Source organism: Gekko japonicus, unplaced genomic scaffold, assembly GCF_001447785.1.
Source record: "Gekko japonicus isolate JY-2015 unplaced genomic scaffold, Gekko_japonicus_V1.1 scaffold301, whole genome shotgun sequence".
NCBI lineage: Eukaryota > Metazoa > Chordata > Lepidosauria > Squamata > Gekkonidae > Gekko > Gekko japonicus.
The window spans coordinates 996459-1015204 of NW_015175364.1; the positions used below are offsets into that span (position 1 = coordinate 996459).

The 18746-nt window shown below is 43.3% G+C and overlaps 1 protein-coding gene across 1 annotated transcript in view; it reads right to left on the reverse strand.

The window, feature by feature from the left end:
* The window catches only part of ZNF704 (zinc finger protein 704), a 49065-nt gene extending 30656 nt beyond the window's left edge, over positions 1-18409 (reverse strand). The window contains exon 1 of the mRNA XM_015425440.1: positions 18174-18409. Within this exon, the coding sequence (XP_015280926.1) occupies positions 18174-18400 (227 nt within the window). The 5' untranslated portion in view covers positions 18401-18409. The remainder of the gene's footprint in view (positions 1-18173) is intronic.
* Between the last annotated feature and the right edge of the window lie 337 nt (positions 18410-18746).

Sequence of the window (18746 nt, forward strand, 5' to 3'; positions counted from 1 at the left end):
TGGACTGTACAGGTGGCACAATTTCCTCCTCTTCCTCGGATAATTCTCCTTCCTCCCTTTCAGAGGAAGAATCTGAGGACTGGGACAACAACTCCTTGTGTCCCGTCTGGTTACTAAATTTAACAGAAGAAAAATGATCTTTCCTGCGTTTGTGTCTGGGAGGAGTCAGAGCAGCTGGATAAAAAATCTTCACATGTTTTTGACCTCTTAAGGGATCTGGTTTTACCTGGCCAAGTCTTAGAGGAACCTGCTCCCTGAAGGGTGTCTACCATATCCTTAAAACCCTTCCTCATTTCAGACCTAAACCAGTCCATCAGTTCAGTCTTTTCCCTAGGATCCAAATCTGTCTGAACTGTGTCTTGACTGGCCAGTGAGACAGACAACCTGGGGAAACTGAGTTCACTCAGAGAACTATCTCTGCCTGGAGAAGCCTGCCTTCTAGCTTGATCAGCCATCTTGTACCAATCTGTGGAGAAAAACGAAAGTGAAGCTTTCTGTGAAACTTTCTGTGGAGGAAAACGAAACTGAAACTTTTCAGGCTGAGTCAAATGGTCTCCATTTTAGCTCTCCAAAAGAGTAGTTTCATACACACTTGTGAAGAGACCAAGACTCTGAGGGCTCAGACTGATAACCATTCGTAAAGCCCTCACTGAGAAAGTCTCCTGTCCTTTTAACACCCTCAAACATGGGGTGCCCAAGGTAAGCCAGCCGCCTTCCTCCTTTTCTGCTGAGTTTCCAAATGACCAGTCTCTGGCTTGGTCTAAAAACATAGGCTCCAGGACTGGCATGGTCAAGCCCTGCACCATGGCGGTCTTCGTTCCCCAAGGCTCCAACCCCACTGGGAAGGCTTTCAGGGGCCCCTCAAACTCACCACCTCCTTTGGAAACGGCTATTTCGGTTCTTTGCACTGGAGCGATCTGCTGCCTCAGCGTGGGTACGTCTTGCGCACCAGGCTCCTCCGCACCCCCAGAATAGAGCAGGGGGAGGCCCTCCGCCCGTAGGTCGGGTAAAGCCAGCGGACGGATGCCAAGGGCTTAAACAGAGCTCTGCCGAACAACCGGGGACAACCCGGTGCAGGATCGCTCGCCCCGACTCCTTGCCGCTGCTGCGACTCTTCTTTCTTCTCTTTTTCTTCCTGAAATCCTAGGCACTCGAAACGAGCGCTGCCGCAGCACGTCCTGCTGGTAAGCAGGGCCGGCAAGAACTGGGGAAGCTGTAGAAGATAAGCCCAGCCTCACAGGGATGAAAGATCGGCACCAACCCTGCAGGAAGGGGCAGAGCTTATCCCAATAGTACGGACTGTCCCACTATCTGAACCACTGGAGAATGACAGTCAGCTGGCCCTTTTTCAGGCCTAGCGTTCTAGCGCGGAGCCTGAAAAAGGAAGGGGGGCGGCTCTGCAGGCCGCTTTTCAGGCCCAGCCCTCCGGCGCGAAGCCTGAAAAAGGCGGGGAGGGCAGCTCAGCAGTCCCCCCCCACAGTGGTTGCAGCTGCTGCCAAAAGCGGCAGCGATGGGGGCCATAACTTTTTAAAGAGCCCCTAAGAACAGCTAGGGGAGCCAGAATGACCTCTCGCACGAGAGGTAGAATTTGCCCCTACGAGTCCAAGGCCACCACCCCGGGGCTCAAGGAGGCAGGAGAAGGTTTCGCCCCCGCGGGCACCGCAGCTACCGACGAAAACGGCGGCAGTGGCCATAACTTTTTAAGGAGCCCCGAAGGAGAGCTGGGGGAGCCAGAATGACCTCTCACGTGTGATGTCCAAGTGGCAACGCTGCTCAGACATCACATGCAAGAGGTGGAATTTGCCCCTATGAGTCCAAGGCCACCACCCCAGGGCTCAGGGAGGCACGAGAACATTTCACCCTGCCCCCTCCACGCACGTCGCAGCTGCGGCTGAGAACAGCGGCGGTGGCCATTACTTTTTATAGAGCCCCGAAGGAGAGCCCCGAAGGAGAGCTGGGGGAGCCAGAATGACCTCTCGCGTGTGACCTCTCACAAGAGGTGGAATTTGCCCCTACGAGTCCAAGGCCACGACCCCAAGGCTCAGGGAGGCACGAGAATGTTTCGCCCCACCCCCCGTGGGCATTGCAGCTGCCGCCGAGAACAGCAGCGGCGACCATAACTTTTTAAAGAGCCCCTAACGATAGCTGGGGGAGCCAGAATGACCTCTCACGCGAGAGGTGGAATTTGCCCCTACGAGCCCAAGGCCACCACCCCAGGGCTCAGGGAGGCAGGAGAACGTTTCGCCCCACCCCCTGCGAGCGTCGCAGCTGCCGCCGAGAACAGCGGCAGCGGCCATAACTTTTTAAAGATCCCCTAAGGAGAACTGGGGGAGCCAGAATGATCTCTCACGCGAGAGGTGGAATATGCTCCTACGAGTCCAAGGCTACCACCCCGGGGCTCAGGAAGGCGGGGAAAACGTTTTGTGCCCCCCCACCGTGTCCCAACTGATGGCTGATGGGAGCAGGGGGTGGGTCTTATGTGCCCGCCCCCTGGGCTCCTGTCTGGCAGAGCAGTGCTCCGGTGCGCTCCAGCAGGAACCGAGGCCTGGCAAACCGAATATTATGTAAACAGAATGTGGAATGGAATTGGGATGAACACACACACTCACAGAAGGCTGAATCCTAATGCCATTTTCCATTAGCAGTAGGGAAGGCAATTTTAGTTACTCTCCTCTCTTGTTGCAGACCACCTTAATTTTCCCTTCATTTAGTTCCCAAGGGTCCCGTGACCCCAAGAACAGCATTTTGTGGGCTGCAACCGGGGGGGGGGCATAAAAGTTCCATTCTGCTTCGAGGCGAAAATATAATTGAATCCAACACACAGTGATTGACAACAGTCCACAATTACCTAGAAAGGAAGCAGGAATTCCCTCACTACTTGGGGATTTGCTCTGTTATTTTCAGTAGAATCAGTGTGGTATAGTTATAGTGACAGAATCCCTCTCGCATCCAATCAGAGAACTTTTTTTTGCATTTTGTTTTATTGAAAAAAGAATTTTATAATTTAACACCACCACCAAAATCATTATTATGAAAAACAAAACTTGACTTGCACACTTTGTCTTCATATCTTCCTCATCTTCTTTCTTCTCCCAAAATTATTATATGATAATGTTTATAAGATTCTCAAACGATCTTAGCTCATTATAATAGATTTATAATATATTATCAAATTAATCTTTGAACTAAATTATTCTGCAAATAATTAGGCTCAGGAGGCCTCAAGGGTCGGGAGGGAGGGAACCCCTCCTTCCAAGGACCAATTAAACCTTGGGGGAACATACCCGGATGCTTGCCACAGTCCCACTGCTCTTGTAGAATCCAAAAAAATTATATTACCCAAATCCTATTTTTAAACAGAGTCCAAACTCTTTTCAAAATCTTCGCGGTCTTCAAGAGTACAGACTCGAGTCGTTTTGCCTGGCATAAGAGGACAGCGTTCTTTCCTTTTGCCGGCTCTATTGTCTCATGATTCAGAAGGAGAAGAATTTAAGGCGGCCAGCATTAGTTCACCCAAGTCAAAGTCATAGGCAGTGTTGGAGACTGAGCCGTGTTGGACACACAACCTGTCTGTACAGAGCCAATGATATCTTATTCCTAAGTCCCGCAGTTTAGCAGTGGTGTCTTTAAGATCTCTTCTAATCTTTAAAAATTTGGAGGAAAGATCCAGAAAAACTTGAATCTTCAAGCCCTGGAAGTCAAGACTGCCTTGCTCTCTAGCCTCTGCAAGGATCCTCTGCCATGTTCGAAAGTCCTTAAATTCTACCAGTATATCTCTAGTATATAATGACGTAGATTCACCACATACCTTACCGACGCGATAAGCTCTCTGTAGAGGCACATCAGGTTTCAGCCATTTGTCTCACTGCTTTGAGGGATAATCAAAAGCCCAAGTTACCCACCAAGAAATCTCACCTATTCTTCTTCTGAGACTTCCCTCCAGAGAAATCTGATGTCCTTGTCACAGGAGTGCACATTTATAGAGAAATATCTATTCTTACCTCTAAATCTTGTCTTCCATAATCATGCAATCTTATTTAGATAACTGATTGCTTCATAACTAAATAAGAGATAAGCAATATAAATGCTGATTAGCTAACATAATCATGTGATATGATATAGACAACTGATTGGTTCTTAACTAAATAAAAGATAAGCAGCATGTGAGCTAATCTGGTAAAGCAAGATAAGAAGGTCAACCTCACCATTTAGCCTCTATTAATAAGCAATTAATCTACCTTTTTCTGTAACTGGTTCAACTAACTGTCTAAGATGAAACTCATTTTAAACAGAGTTCATGAACAGTTAAAAAGTGCTTGGACTATCGACTAGTTTGCCAGCTTAGCAAGAAAAAGCTCACTAGTATCATAGCTACCACTAAGTAGTGGTTAGAGAGTTGGATTAGTATCTAGGAGAACGAGGTTCAAATCCCTCTGCTATGGAAGCTTGCCTGGTGACCTTGGGTCTGGCACACGCTCAACCTCAAAGGATTGTTGTGAGAACAAAACGGAGGAGGGGAGAATGATGTAAGTTGTTTTGGTTCCCCTTTGGGGAGAAAGTCAAGTAAAGAAATAATACTTTGCCATAGTTAGCAGATATTTGGCACTTTCTTTCCCACGATGATTCAGTAAGTTCACAATTACAGACCTACAGAATTTGTGACTAATATGGAGCCTGCAAAAATGAGCTTTTGTTGAGCCTCCACAACATTGAGGATGACCTGTATCTGGCCTGATGAGCCACAAGTTGTGTAGGCTTCGCTCTACAGCCAGTATTAAATAATAATAATAATAATAATAATAATAATAATAATAATAATAATAATAATAATAATGCTTTCGATTTATTAATCACTTTCCCCACAAGTGGGCTCAAAGTGATTTACAGTTACTCTTTAGACAGGGGACTAACAATGTTTTTCATAGGGGATAGGGAAGACAACATATAATTCATTTTTAAGTTGCACACGCCGTACTGCCCGGTGGAAACGTTTCTGACTTGACTCAGTCATGTTCCAACAGCTGCATCGCCACACTGCCACCGCCTGGCTGGAGCATCCCACTGCAGGCATTTTTCTTAGCTGAGTAGATTCTTCCGCCTTCCGGGTCCAGACCAGGACGTCTCCAACCGAGAGCTAACACCTTCCCAGAAGGGAGTCGGTGTGCCCACCCTCTCTAAGGAGTGGTTCCCATTTTATCTACTCGCTGAAGCTTTTGAATCGCTGGGTGGACGATGAGCTGGGGATGACAGGCTGGCTGCTCACACCAGCGCGGGGCTCGAACTGACACAGTTCCGATGTTAAGACAGTGGGATATACCCACTGTGCCACCGCTCCCCTTTTACTGGCCTATTCCAATGTATCTCCAACAAAGACACACATAGAAAAAGAGAGGAACTAAGATCCATCTCTGGGCCCTAAGGCTTTCTGTGGAATGTAACCATTGTATGGCCTCTCGCTCATAAAAAAGCTGGGTGAAACTGGATACCACATCAGCTCTTTGTCTAACATCTACAGCACAACTCAGACGATACCGGGTTTTTCATCATGTCCTGAAGCTTCTTCCTTTTCCTGTTTAAACTCTTTTTGTAACATTCAGCCTGAAGAAGAGTTCTGGAGACCTCTATAGCTTGTACACTGTCATGTGTCATCTGGTTGATCCTAATAAAAGGTACCATGTTCTGGGTTTTTGGATTTTTTGTTTGGACCAGTGTGGCTGACAACCTCTTCCCCAAGGCTGCAGTCTACCTTACGTTTTAATTTTTTTTAAAAAAATAACGTTAAATCTGAATGTGCATCATCATGTCCTTTGTGATCATGTTATTCTTATGGACATGTATCTTATTTTACTCCCCAGTATGCCTTTCTCACTGAGGGGCCTTAGAGTATGTAAGACCACTGGTCTATTAAGGGGGTTTTCCACACAGTCTTGTGTCATTTCCCTGCTGCTGCTGTCACTGCAGATTCTCCTGTTAGGTTTAGTTTTTAATTCACAATTTAATAGCATTATATTGATACACCATTATATCAAAATATGCACCAGGTTCTCTGCATTCCCAGCTTTTTTTGTTTTTAAAGTAAGGCTCTATCCCATTTTGTTGCAGAGATCCACTCCCCCCCCCCCCCTTACATCTCTGCAAGGAAAGGAGCTAGAGACTTGCTTTTTTAAAAAAAATGAAAGCTGAAAATTCAAAGAACCAGCCCTGACCTGGGTAGCCCAGGCAAGCCTGATCTCGTCAGATCTCAGAAGCTAAGCAGGGCTGACCCTGGCAAGTACCTGGATGGGAGACCTCCATGAAATACCAGGGCTGCGACGCAGAGGCAAGCAATGGCAGGCCACCTCTCTGAAATGTCCAAGCCCCAGTAGGGGTCACCAGAAGTCAACCATGACTTCCAGACGCATACACACACAAAAACACATACAATACTCACCAAAAAAGAAAGATAATTCAAAGAACCAGATACATTTTTTTGTATGACAGTATGTCACTATAATGCTATTAAATTGTCAATTGGAAAAAAGAAGGGAAAAAGCCTCTGCAGTAGGGGGAAGAAATGGCTGCTATGGAGGAAATGACTGCTGTATGAGCAGGACCAGGAAAATCTGAACTTCCGCCCCCACACAGAAGCCATCCAGGCTTTGCTGTGATCCTTCCCAAAACCTTGGGAGGTGTGCACATGCACCATGATGCTGTGGGGAAGCAGGGGGGGGGGAAACCCACTTCTAACAGTATGGTACTTGGGGCAAATAGCACTGTCAGGTCAGCACTGTCTACTTTAAATGGCAGCATCTCTATAGAGGCAGAGGTCTTTTGCATCACTTGCCACATCACCCTTTTAACTAGAGATGCAGGGAATTGAACCTGGGACAGTCTGCATGCAAAGCAGACGTTATACCACTGAGCAACAGCCCAAGCGGTAAATACCTTTATTTATTATCATTCTTGCTTCTTTCACCTTCACTCCCTTTGCTGTGTCCTCCCCTCTTTTGCTATTGAGTGGCAAGCAGAATTAAAATTGTACTTACTGTTATTCTATAAAGTGCCATGTACATTGGTGGAACCATATAAAAAGCAAACAATGCTTTAGAAAAAAATGTGGTAAATTCATATTTCTTTATTTACACATATGAAAGTGAAGAATTATATCAAATTGGCACTGAATTTGTAGTTATGAGATGTTTGTGCCCTTTGAAATAATTATAGAGACAGTTTCAATGTGAGAGGACTGCTGGTCCACTGGCCCACAAACTTTTTTTAAATTAATAGGGCATCACAACATCTTTATAAGTGCTGCTTTCTTAATCTGTTTTATTTTTTCACACTAAATACTCATTTTAGGTATCAACTGAATTGGATAACTGGCTTCAGAACCAGACTCTGGTTTTTAATGTGACTGAAGTTGATTATAGTCACTTCCCAGTATTTAAACAGGGCTGAAGTGTAGACAACCGTACAATTCTGGACTGTGTGTCATGTGAAACACATATTTCATAACTGTAATTTTTGCACAGGCACAAACATGGGACTTCTTTGTAGTAATTTTCCTTGTACAATACCTGGCTCATTTCTTGCATCCCTGTATACCACATCAAATCCAAAAGGGACTTGTAGACATTAACACACAGCAAAGTATCTAATGACATTAAGTGCTGCATTGTCATGAATTAGTTTTGCTTCAGTAATTGCAGAGATCGTCAGCACTTCGCAACATTCACATTCATTTCACTCCACACAGGTGTTCAGTCCTTATTTCCATATCAACAGTTAGTGTTTGACAATGAATGTTACCAAACTTGTCTAAGCAAAAGAGTGAAACGTAGTCACAATACCCAAGTAAATGAGTGACTTGGATGTACAGAGAATTTGGGCCAATTACTTTAGAATTTAAAAAACTTACAAAGGGTATCGTGCATGCACACATATGCCGTAGCAAAGAGAGAGAACACCTTTCACTTTGCAACCCTAACTGCCCTTTTCTAGCAAAACCATTAGCTCCATCATCTACAGAACAGCTCCACAAAAGGGGCCACTGCCTTTCCATGGCCATTCCCTTGCAACTGTTGCCCAAATGGATATATGTGAACTGTATGGTTATGTACCATGTTAGCAATGCTCACCCCATTAAGGCATATGTGGACAGAGTGTGACACAGCCACAAAGTGAGTGGAACTCATGTAAGTTACTGGGAGTGGAGCCAGAGAAGACTGGGAAACCATGCCTCATCAAGCAACCTACCAAGTAGGTCACACTGTTCACTATATATGCACCCTATAATAATTGTAAATAAACCACTGGTTTATTCCACATCGAATATGACAATACAGGAAAAAGTTGTTGAAGAAACCACAGGAAAGAGACTAAGGTACCTGTTCAAGTACATGGATTTTATCCTGTTACATTGGTGGTGTCAGATGTTGTGAGCCACTGGGTTTATTCCAAGAGTAGAGGTCATGTTCATCTTTTTAAAAATTGCTGCAAGACTTCTGTTTATTTTTGCTGCCACAATTAAATTCTCAAATAAGTTTCATGGACAAGAGCCCACTTTGTCAGATGCAAGTAGATGCATGGGTGTTAGGTTCTTACCAAGTAAGCATACATTTAAATGTATACAGACACACAAAAGTAAGAGGACAAATTTGTAAACATAATGGTCAAAGGGTGGCCCTCAACCATGATGTTCACAACTTTAAGCATCTGACAAAGTGGGCCTTCATTCAGAAAAGCTTCTGTTAGAATAAACATGGGTTTGTCTTTAAGATGCCACAAGATTCCTGTTTATTTTTCAATCATTTCTATTTTAATTTAGCTGATACACAGATTTCTAAAAAAAACACTATGAAGTGCTGAGTTACCATAGTTATAAAGCAGAGAATTATTCGTAGTATCAAGTAGTTAAATTATCATGAATTGTACTCAGATAAATTTGCTGCGGATACTTTGATTTTAAAATATATAATCGCACTGGGGTGGTCAAGGGGCTCCCCTCCCCAATTTTTTTTTGCCCTGACCTGGATGGCCCAGGCTAGCCTGATCTTATCAGATTTTGGAAGCCAAGCAGGGTTGGCCCTGGTTAGTACATGGATGGGAGATCACCAAGGAAGTCCAGGGTTGCTATGCAGAGGCAGGTAATGGCAAACAACCTCTGAATGAAAGCCCTATGAGGTCACCATAAATCAGCTGTGACTTGATGGGACTTTCCACCGCCAGTTATCAGTATGGGTTGTATTTCACAATTACATGATGACGATAACATATATTCCCCTTCAAGCTACTCCTTTCAAGGAGGAATCAGATTCCTTTGCCTGTGTGCATCTGTTCCCTCATCCTTAGAAATTAATGAGGCAGTCCTTATGCATGCATCAGAGCAACTGTAAAGGTAAAGGTAAAGGTTCCCTTGCTCGAAAGCCAGTCGAATCCGACTCTAGGGTTGCGGTGCTCATCTCCGTTACAAAGCCGAAGAGCCAGCGCTGTCCGAAGACGTTTCCGTGGTCATGTGGCCGGCATGACTAAACACCAAGGCGCACGGAACGCTGTTACCTTCCCACCGAAGTGGTCCCTATTTATCTACTTGCAATTTCTTGCTTTCGAACTGCTAGGTTGACAGGAGCTGGAACTAGAGACAGGAGCTCACCCTGTCTTGCGGCACCCGGGTCTTGAACCACTGAACTACTGACCTTCCACAGCCTGCAGTTCAGCGTCTTAACCACTTGAGCCACCGCACCTCAGAGCAACTGTAGGGATGTGCATTTTGGTGTGACGGATGAAGCAGATCATATTTACTGATGGCTTCTTTCTGCCAGGCACTATGTTACTGGTAAACAGATGCTTTCTAAAAGAAGTCTCATGACAAATTAAGGTCTTCCTGATTTAAACTCAATATATAGCCATTTAAGTTAAGGGTATGAGGCATACCAGGAAAACTTCTTGAGGGTCAAAGGGAAAATCCCACCAGAACTCACTGCAGGAAAACCAGTCATGAGGCCACATGCCATCTAGAGTTTTTCATCTAATTTTTATCCCACCCTTCTTCAAAGTGTTCAGGGCTCATCTCACAGACGTTCCTCTTCCCCATGTTATCCTTACAACAACACCATGGAGTAGGTTTAGGCTGGGACTGACCAGCCAGTTGGGGTCTCTCAAGGCCTAGCCCAGTTCTTGAACCAACTCTACCACATGGACTCCGCTGGAGAAGACTCCCCTGAGACAAACAGTCCCCACAAGGGCAAGTTCTATCTGGACTGTTTGCATAATATAAACTCCCTTTTGCTTTTACAAATATTAGCCACTGAAGGCTTCTCAAACAAGCCATCAATGTTGCTAGGCGACAATATAATAAAGCCACTAAAACGTGCTCAGACTGTGGTTTGTAATCAGGCAAGGTAAATTACTTGCTCTGGATACTCTCTCAGCATCTGTATTTTGAAGCATTTATTTGTTTTCGTGCTGAGAAGAAGACCAAAGGCTGAGAAAAGTAGTTTACTTAAAACAGTTTAATAGTGCTTTTCCACTAAGAATATCCAAAGTGGTTTACAAAAAGAGATAAAGAATAGTATATAAATAAAATCAACAAAAGTATCTGTAGCATGTAACAACCATGGAATGATACACTGAGCTACAGCTAGTACTAATACAATCACCACAGTGTTTAACCACAAGGAAGTGCATGATGCAACAGTTTAGTTATGTTTCTACCTTAAGGTTGCTACCTACAAAGAATCGTTTGCACAGTCACAAAACAAAAAGTGGACTGAGGAATAGATCAAGTAGAATTTTTTTAAAAAAAACAACTTTAAAATAAAGTTTCCTTCACAAAACTGCCTATGAAGGGCATACACGGTTTTGCCCTTGGCTTCTGCGACCTGTTGTTTCCTACAGGGGGGGGGGGAGAGAACCCATCTCCTGCTCCACACTTACAGGATAGCTCTGGAACCTTGATGCACACAACTTCCAGGGCACTAGCCTATCCTACCTTGAGCATCAGCTGGGGCAGCAGAAACAAGGGCAAGAATGCAAACAGCTTCTTCTGCCTTGTAGACCCTCTGCCATTGCCTCTTCTGGATTACGGATCTTTTACAACACCAATAAGAGTGCAGCAAGCCACCATGATGATACCTGTTTCCAAGACAGTTATGCAAGAAGCAAGATTTCATTCCCAGGACAATTGCCATCTACAATACACTGAGGAAACAAAAGTGACTCTCTCTTACGGGGGAATTTTTATTGCTCTGAACCATGCCGTGAACCACGGCAGATATGTATTTTGACAACTAATACATTTGTTTCTCACATTTCCTGTAACTCAGGTGAGCAGGCAGTTTTAAGACTGTTTGTTCTTACACACTTCTGAGTTAAGCCAAGCCTAACTATTGTTCTGGAAGTGCTAAATTCCATGTAATTTTCATGTGACTGATGCTTGTCTGTAACTGTCAGCTGGATTGCCTTCCAGCTCAATGCAGCACTCAGCTGTATCCATCTGTGTTTTTAATAAGAGCTCTAACACTTAAGAGCTTGTAAATTCAACCCAATTAATGATATAAACAGGGCCAACTACCCTAACCCCTTCAGACTGTGAGCACTCCCTAGTGCCACCTAGTGGCTCCTAAGTCAAATTGCTGTCTTCTAATTATAACATTTGAACAAAGTTAAGAGTCCAGTGGCACCTTTAAGACCAACAAAGTTTTATTCAAGGTATGAGCTTTTGTGTGCACGCACACTTCCTCAGACACAATGAAATGGAAATAGAAATGACAGCCATACATATAGGGGGTGGGCAGTAAATTAGCATACAGAATAATGAAGATGTTTTTAACAGATTAAAAGATTAACAAGCTTAGTTATATGGCTATCATCTGTTTGGGTTCAACTCATGGGAAAAAACACAGCAAGGAAATAAATATGTCAGAACTGGAGGTTGATGCATCCTTAATGGTGAGAGTCTGTCCTTGGGGTCCATATGGAAAAGGCAGCATACAAATTAAGTAAACAAACATGCAAAAATGCTGGTTCCAGAGATATTTAAGCAGGCTACGGGTACAACTCAGACAATGTATGGGTACTTCAATGCCACTGAAAGTAAAAGGATTAAGCAGACAAACACTTCAATCTCTTAACATGTACATTAAAGAAACAGTTGAAAACAAAAAGAATATGCATGAGTAATATATCTGTACAGGCCATTTTCACGGGGTTATTCTTAAATAAACTATGGCAATCTCACCTTTTTTCCTCCTTCACAACCAGGATTTCCCCTTCCTTCCTTCCTTCCTTCCTTCCTTCCTTCCTTCCTTCCTTCCTCCCTCCCTCCCTCCCTCCTTCGTGGCCCCTGTCTCTATTTTCTTCTTATTAGTTGGTCTATGGCTCCACCCTGTCATGTTATTATATATTTTGAGGGACTTGAGGGAAGACATAAAATACCTGCTTACATTCTACTTCTGTAATGACATATGAGAGGCTTTTGAACGTTCAAAATAAATAAAATATTTTACTGAACTTGGAGGGGAAAAGGTCAAGCAGAATCAGGGATAGGCCGTACGATATGAATCAATAATAAAAACAGATGTAACTTTGTAATTACACTAAATCCAGATAATACCTTGCCAACAAGAAAGTGATTTTGCTTTTCAACAAGGTCTTCGACACTTTGTGGAGAGAGGCTTTCTTTTCAGTGTCTGCTTAAACACTCAAGCATAGGTTGATCACTCTTCGTCTTAGAGCTATTTCCCTTTCCACTTGGCAAGAATTAATTCTCTTTACTAGCTCTGTCCTTTTCAGCTTGAATGGGGATCCACTGTGATCCATTCACTCCTTCAGCCTCTTTCCCAGTCCACAGTCAGTGCTAAACTGTCTCTTCTTCAACTGTCAGTTCCCAACTGTCATTCCACAGAATCCCCTTTGAAGAGACTGTCACTCAAAGGTTCTCAGATTCTGTGAAGCATTACCCCTTGACAGTCCATCACAGAGACAAATTCAGCATTTCTAAAAATTGCCAATAATGTTAAAGGCTACAGTCCTTTAATCTATATCTGTGGAGTATTGTTTTGTATGTCATACCATTTGCTGTCTCATTCTGTATTATATTTATGGCTGTGGTTTAGAAAATAGTCTTATTTTTGTTCACTCACACAGATATTGCTGTATTTTAAAAAGCAAATTCCCAAGGAGAAAATAGTTTCTGTGGAGAAGTCCTTTTTAAAAAACAACAACTGAATGTATCATTCATTCTCTTGTAGCTTATCTATGTTGAGAGCCTGTGTGGTAATAGTGATTAGAGTGTCAGACTAGGATCCGGGAGACCCAGGTTTGAATCCCCACTCTATCTTGAAAGCTTGCTGGGTGACCTTCAGCCAGTCACATACTCTCAGCTAATCTACTTCTTGGCATTGTTTGAGAATAAAATGGAGGAGGGGAGATCTATGTAAGCCACTTTGGGTCCTCATTGGAGACAAGAGGGATATAAGTTGCTCTTGGGTCCCCATGTGGTGAAAAGGCAGGGTACAAAGGAAGCAAAATAAATAAATCCATCTGTTTGTTGACTTTTTATACACAGAGTTACCATTAAAAGCAGTCATGCACACTGAGCCCTGATACTGAGCCCCAGAGAGTTCACCACCAAAGTTCACGACCATAGTGTTGTCCTTTTGTGGGCTGAGTGAAGATTGGTAATGGGATACCTACGTTAAGTCTTAGTGAGAAAGGCAAACAATAAATGAAGCAAAAAAGTAAATGAAATACTTTACAGTGGCTTGTACCAACGGTTCTGCCACCATTTTCTTTTACTTAAAAAAACCAGTGTTGGCTGCCAGTGAAATTTTAAAAAACACAAAAATGTAGGAAGCGTGTAACTAAAATGTCTATTTTGGGTTCCGGTACACAGGAAGCTACCTTATACCACTAGTCTACCAAGGTCAGTCTTGTCTACTCTGACTGGCAGTGGCTCTCCAGGGTCTCAGCCTTTTAATTGGAGATGCCATATCAGGATTTGAAACCAGGTCGATGCTCTACCACTGAGGAACAGCCCCCTTCCCACTGTACAGAGTGCAAAAGTCCTGTCTACAGAGTATAAACAGAAAGGAAATCATAAGGGACGAGAGAAAACAAAATATTAAAAGCAGATCCCATTTCAGAGTTAAAGGATTGATAGTGTAATCTTATATAGAGCTGTTCCAATCTAAACCCACTGATTTCATTTGGCTTAGCCTGGAGTAACTCTACTTCAGCTTACACTGTAAGCGTCTTAAGACCGCTAGATAGCAGTGACTTTGTGTAGTTGCTTGTTTTGCATAATTTAAAAAAATGGACTGTCCTTTCCTTCCCAACGTTCCCTTGCATTGACAAGAGAGTGGGGACACAGACATTCATCTCGGTTACCATTAAGACCAGGCTGCTATTACAAATCTGGACAACTGAGCAACATGCAAACATTAAACTTGCAATGCTGCAAGCAAAAATATCTGTTTGCCTAACATTTATTGATATTTTAAAAATATTTAATTGCCTAACATTTGGCACATGGTCTTTCTTTTCTGAAATTCACATCAGACTCCAGCTGGCTCCCAAACCATTTTGCAGCCTCTTGATCCTGTGCTTTATTCAGCATCAGTGCCATGAGGAAGATAAAACGTGCACCAGGGAAGTAGCTATTGGTGCACCATCCTTGAACTGCTAGTGTTGCAGTTAAGGACAAGGAGCGGCCTGAATAGCCCAGACTAGCCTGACCTCATCAAAGCTTGGAAGTAAAGCAGGGTTAGCCATGGTTAAGGTTACCAGATGTCCTCTGGATGGGAGATCAAAGAAGGTGCGGGGCTCCTATGCAAAGGCAGGCAAAGGCAAACCACCTGCACATGTCTCTTGCCTAGAAAATCCCATAGGGGGTTGTCATAAGTCAGTTGTGACTAGACAGCCCATAATTATTATTATCTGGGTATCAAATCCCAAGATTTTCCCAAGAGGTTTTCAAATAATTCACACACTTAAAAGAGCTGACCAAGGCAGTATCCCTGCTCCAACAAACCCCACAACATTTGACAGTTTCCACTTCATGACAGTCAAAACAAAAACCATGATTGCCTCCCACTTCAAACTCTATGGAAAGTTACTATTTCCAGCTCCTGTGTACACTTTGAGAAACAGGTACCACCAAGTAATGTTGAACAGAATGATTTCTACAGCAATGCAAACACATCTAGAGTAAATATCTTTTGAGTCTTCTGTCAATACTCCAAGGTAAGCAATGGGAGAGGAAGAGGGAGGGAAGGATGGAGGTATGAACAAAACACAGAAAACAAAATCCAACTGATCATGCAAGTTGTGAAGCTTTATTCACATTTGAAAACATTTCTATAACGTTCTCTCTAAAACATACAACTTCAAATGTTCCAGTATCTTGAAAACTGGCAGCACTGATTTTCTATTCACTTGGCTTTGCACCAGTCCTTTGAATTCCATCCAGCATGCTTTAGGATTGAAAGAAGTTTGAAAATATGGCAGGCAGAAAACACAAAGAAAAACCTACAACTTAAATAAATCAAAATTCCCATTTCTTAAATAACCAGGTTGGGTTTCGACCATGCTGTGACACATGGGGGAAGTCTTAATGTAATCAGTGTTTCCTTTTTCTACAACACAGAATTATCTCTGATTTTATCAGGTTAAATTTATTTATTTATTTATTTTATTTACTTGGGATTTATATCCCGCCCTACCCAAGCGGTCCAGGGCATTGTCAGTAGAAATGCTCCAAAGAGCATGATTGTTTTAATTTATAAGATACAAAAGAATTTTATTCTATATTAAGGGTCGAGGTATACATGATAGGCCAGATCTGTGATTAGAATATATCTTACAGTATTTTAAAGCTTATTAACTAACCCTGCTTCGCAGTTTTGAATATCAAGGACACATTGCTGGAAATGAGATTTCAACCTTTTCCTTCCACGATTTAAATTGTCTCCCATGAACCTGTGGTTAGGTCCTAGCCCCAGGGGACATGGGGGTGGTGGTGTAAGAAGTTAACAGCACATGTACCTCTCCCCACACACCATTTAAATCATGGGGAAAGCATGGCAGGAAAGGATTTCCCAGCAGCCCTAGGGCTCCTTCCCCATGCTTCAAAGCAGCCACAAGAGTCCGCTAATGAGCTTTGTAGAAACTGTCGGAGATCATGGATCACCCTACTCATAGCTAGTTTTGCTTTTAAATTACTGGTCATTTAAACCCAGCATCAACTGCTAATCACTGGTAGTGACTCTCTAAAATCTAAGCAAAGATATTTTCCAGCACAGAGATACCAAGGATTGTGTTAAAATATTACTCATACAAAATATGAGCTCCGCAGATGAGCTATTGGCTGTCCCTCTCAATTAGTCTTTGTGTTTGGAAAAGCAACAGGCAAGTCGCCTGGAAATGGAGCTTTTGAAACCCTTGATACAAAAAGGGAAAGAAAGCAAATGGAAGCAAAAAAGCAAACCCCAAAACAAAGCTATGAAAGTTATGAAAGAGAATAAATACTAACTCTTCCCAGATTTTCAGGTGACAGGATATACGGCCTGTTACGAAACAATACAACACTTCAATACTATTACCATGCCAAACCAAATCATTCCCAGTGTTATCTTGCCTGCACTCAGTGAATCCAGCTGACAGCAAGAGAATGATCACACCGTGAGTTAAGCAAATTCCCTGCCTTCTGGGAGGTGCCTGCTGGACTAGGAGAAAGTGAAATGCCCATGACAGTAAGTTGCCATGATTCTCACTAGTAGTCGTAATCATAAAACCACTGCTGCTGGATCAGAACAGTGGGTCATTTCCCTGGGCAGCCAACAAGATGCCTCTGGAAAGTGCTGGTTATGACGGCAACAATATTTTACACACACACACACACATACACACACTGCTGCCACAGTTCAGCAACTAGAACTCAGTGGCATGCTGTTTATGAATCCTGGCAAATAGCCAGTTGATAGCCACCTCTCCCCCCATGAATTTATCTATCCCTTTTAAAGCCATCTAAGCTCGTGGCCATCACCATATCCTGCGGCACCAAAGTCCAGATGTTAATTACACTTTGTACTTCTTTTTGTTTATGCAGAGTCTACTAAAATATCAGTTTCATTGGGTGACCCTGGGTTGCACAAAGGCAAATCAGCAATGCACTGTGGCTACCACGGGTGATATAATCTTTATTACAGCTTAGCAAGGGACATAGTACAGCCTATAGGCCTACTCTAGCTGCCATATATACATAAAGCTACTTTGCTATATATTTCTTGCCCAGCAGTTCCTATTCATGGTTCCCATTTTTCCTAATAATTTCTTACTATTTATTCCCATTGAGCAGATATTTATTTATTTACTCTATGGATAGAGGTATTTTCCACATGAGAATGGGGTCTGAGTGCTTTCCCCATTGCTGCTGAGCTTAGCGATGCAGGACAATGGAAATGGATTTCCTCATGGCAGATTTCCCTGCATTTCTCCTACACTAGTCCCCCATAGCAGCCATCTGTCCCCACCACCACTGTAGGGCGTCTCATGTATTTTTTTTTAAAGTTGGCAACTGATATTACAACAATATGTCCAGTCCTCTGAATTTCTAGCTTTCATTTTAAGAAATAAGTCTCTAGTCCATCTCCTTGTGGAGATATAAGAGGAAAGGCATATCTCTACAAAGAAAGAGGCTGAAAACTTACTCTGTATTACTCTGCTCAGGAGGTCTGAACTTTCCCATCCACATGGATGCCACCTTGGCTTTGCAGCAACCTTCCCAAAACAGTGTTGCAAAGAAAGACGGGGGAACTCCAGGAGGTGCACAGAAGCACCACAATGCTATAGGGATGCAGGGGGGAAAACCCTGCTTCTCGAGAATGTCCAAAGTAGGGAAAACAACCCACATCTAAGTGATCAGAAGGTCTGAGGTCAAGAGCTACCACCCATGATTGTCCAGAGACCCCCTGGTTCAGCTGGGCTTCCATAACCCCACCAGCACTATCCACTACACTGCTCCTCTCATTCCCCCCTCCCATATTCAGTTATTTAAATACTTATGTCCCATCATTCCCTTGTTGCTCAAGGTGGCTTATAGTTCCAATTTGTAGGAAACATCATATAGCTGACCTTGGACCTCTATGGAGAAAAAAACGAAACACACTGTTGAAGGCTGGAACTTTGTGCCCTACCTTGCAGGAGGCACATCAATGTTTGAAGATACAACTTTGCGCTTCTGTTCAAGAAGGCAGACTGAACGCGTGCTTTCTTTCTCATGCTCGTGGACTCTGCCAGGCTTTTTGGTGTCTGCTGTTTTGGAATCCTCCTCCTTCATACCCAGCAGGAAAAAATGTTGGTCTGACAGTTTTTGATTCAGGCCACTTTTTACATCCTCCCGCTGGAATGCTGTGAAGGTCATTTCACGCTTGATGCTGGCTGCCTGCAAAATTAAAAGCGATTATTAGATTTTGTACAAGTCGTGTTAAAAGAGGGGCAGACATAGCCTGCAGGCACCCAATTCTATTTAGTAGCTGTGAGTCACCCCTTTGCTTCACAGTCATGAGAAAGCTCTTCTTCTTTTTTTTGCTCTAGAAATATTTGCTAATTGTCAAGGCTGCCCTCTTGAGAGCGTTCCCCTCACAGCAAGAGTCTGCTCAGCAGAGAGCACCCTGCCTTGCCGCAGGAACTTCCTCTCTTCATCAGATATCTTTTTTCGCTGTTCTAACAAGTCTCTTCTGTGCAACCCTGAGGTCTGAACCTTTTTA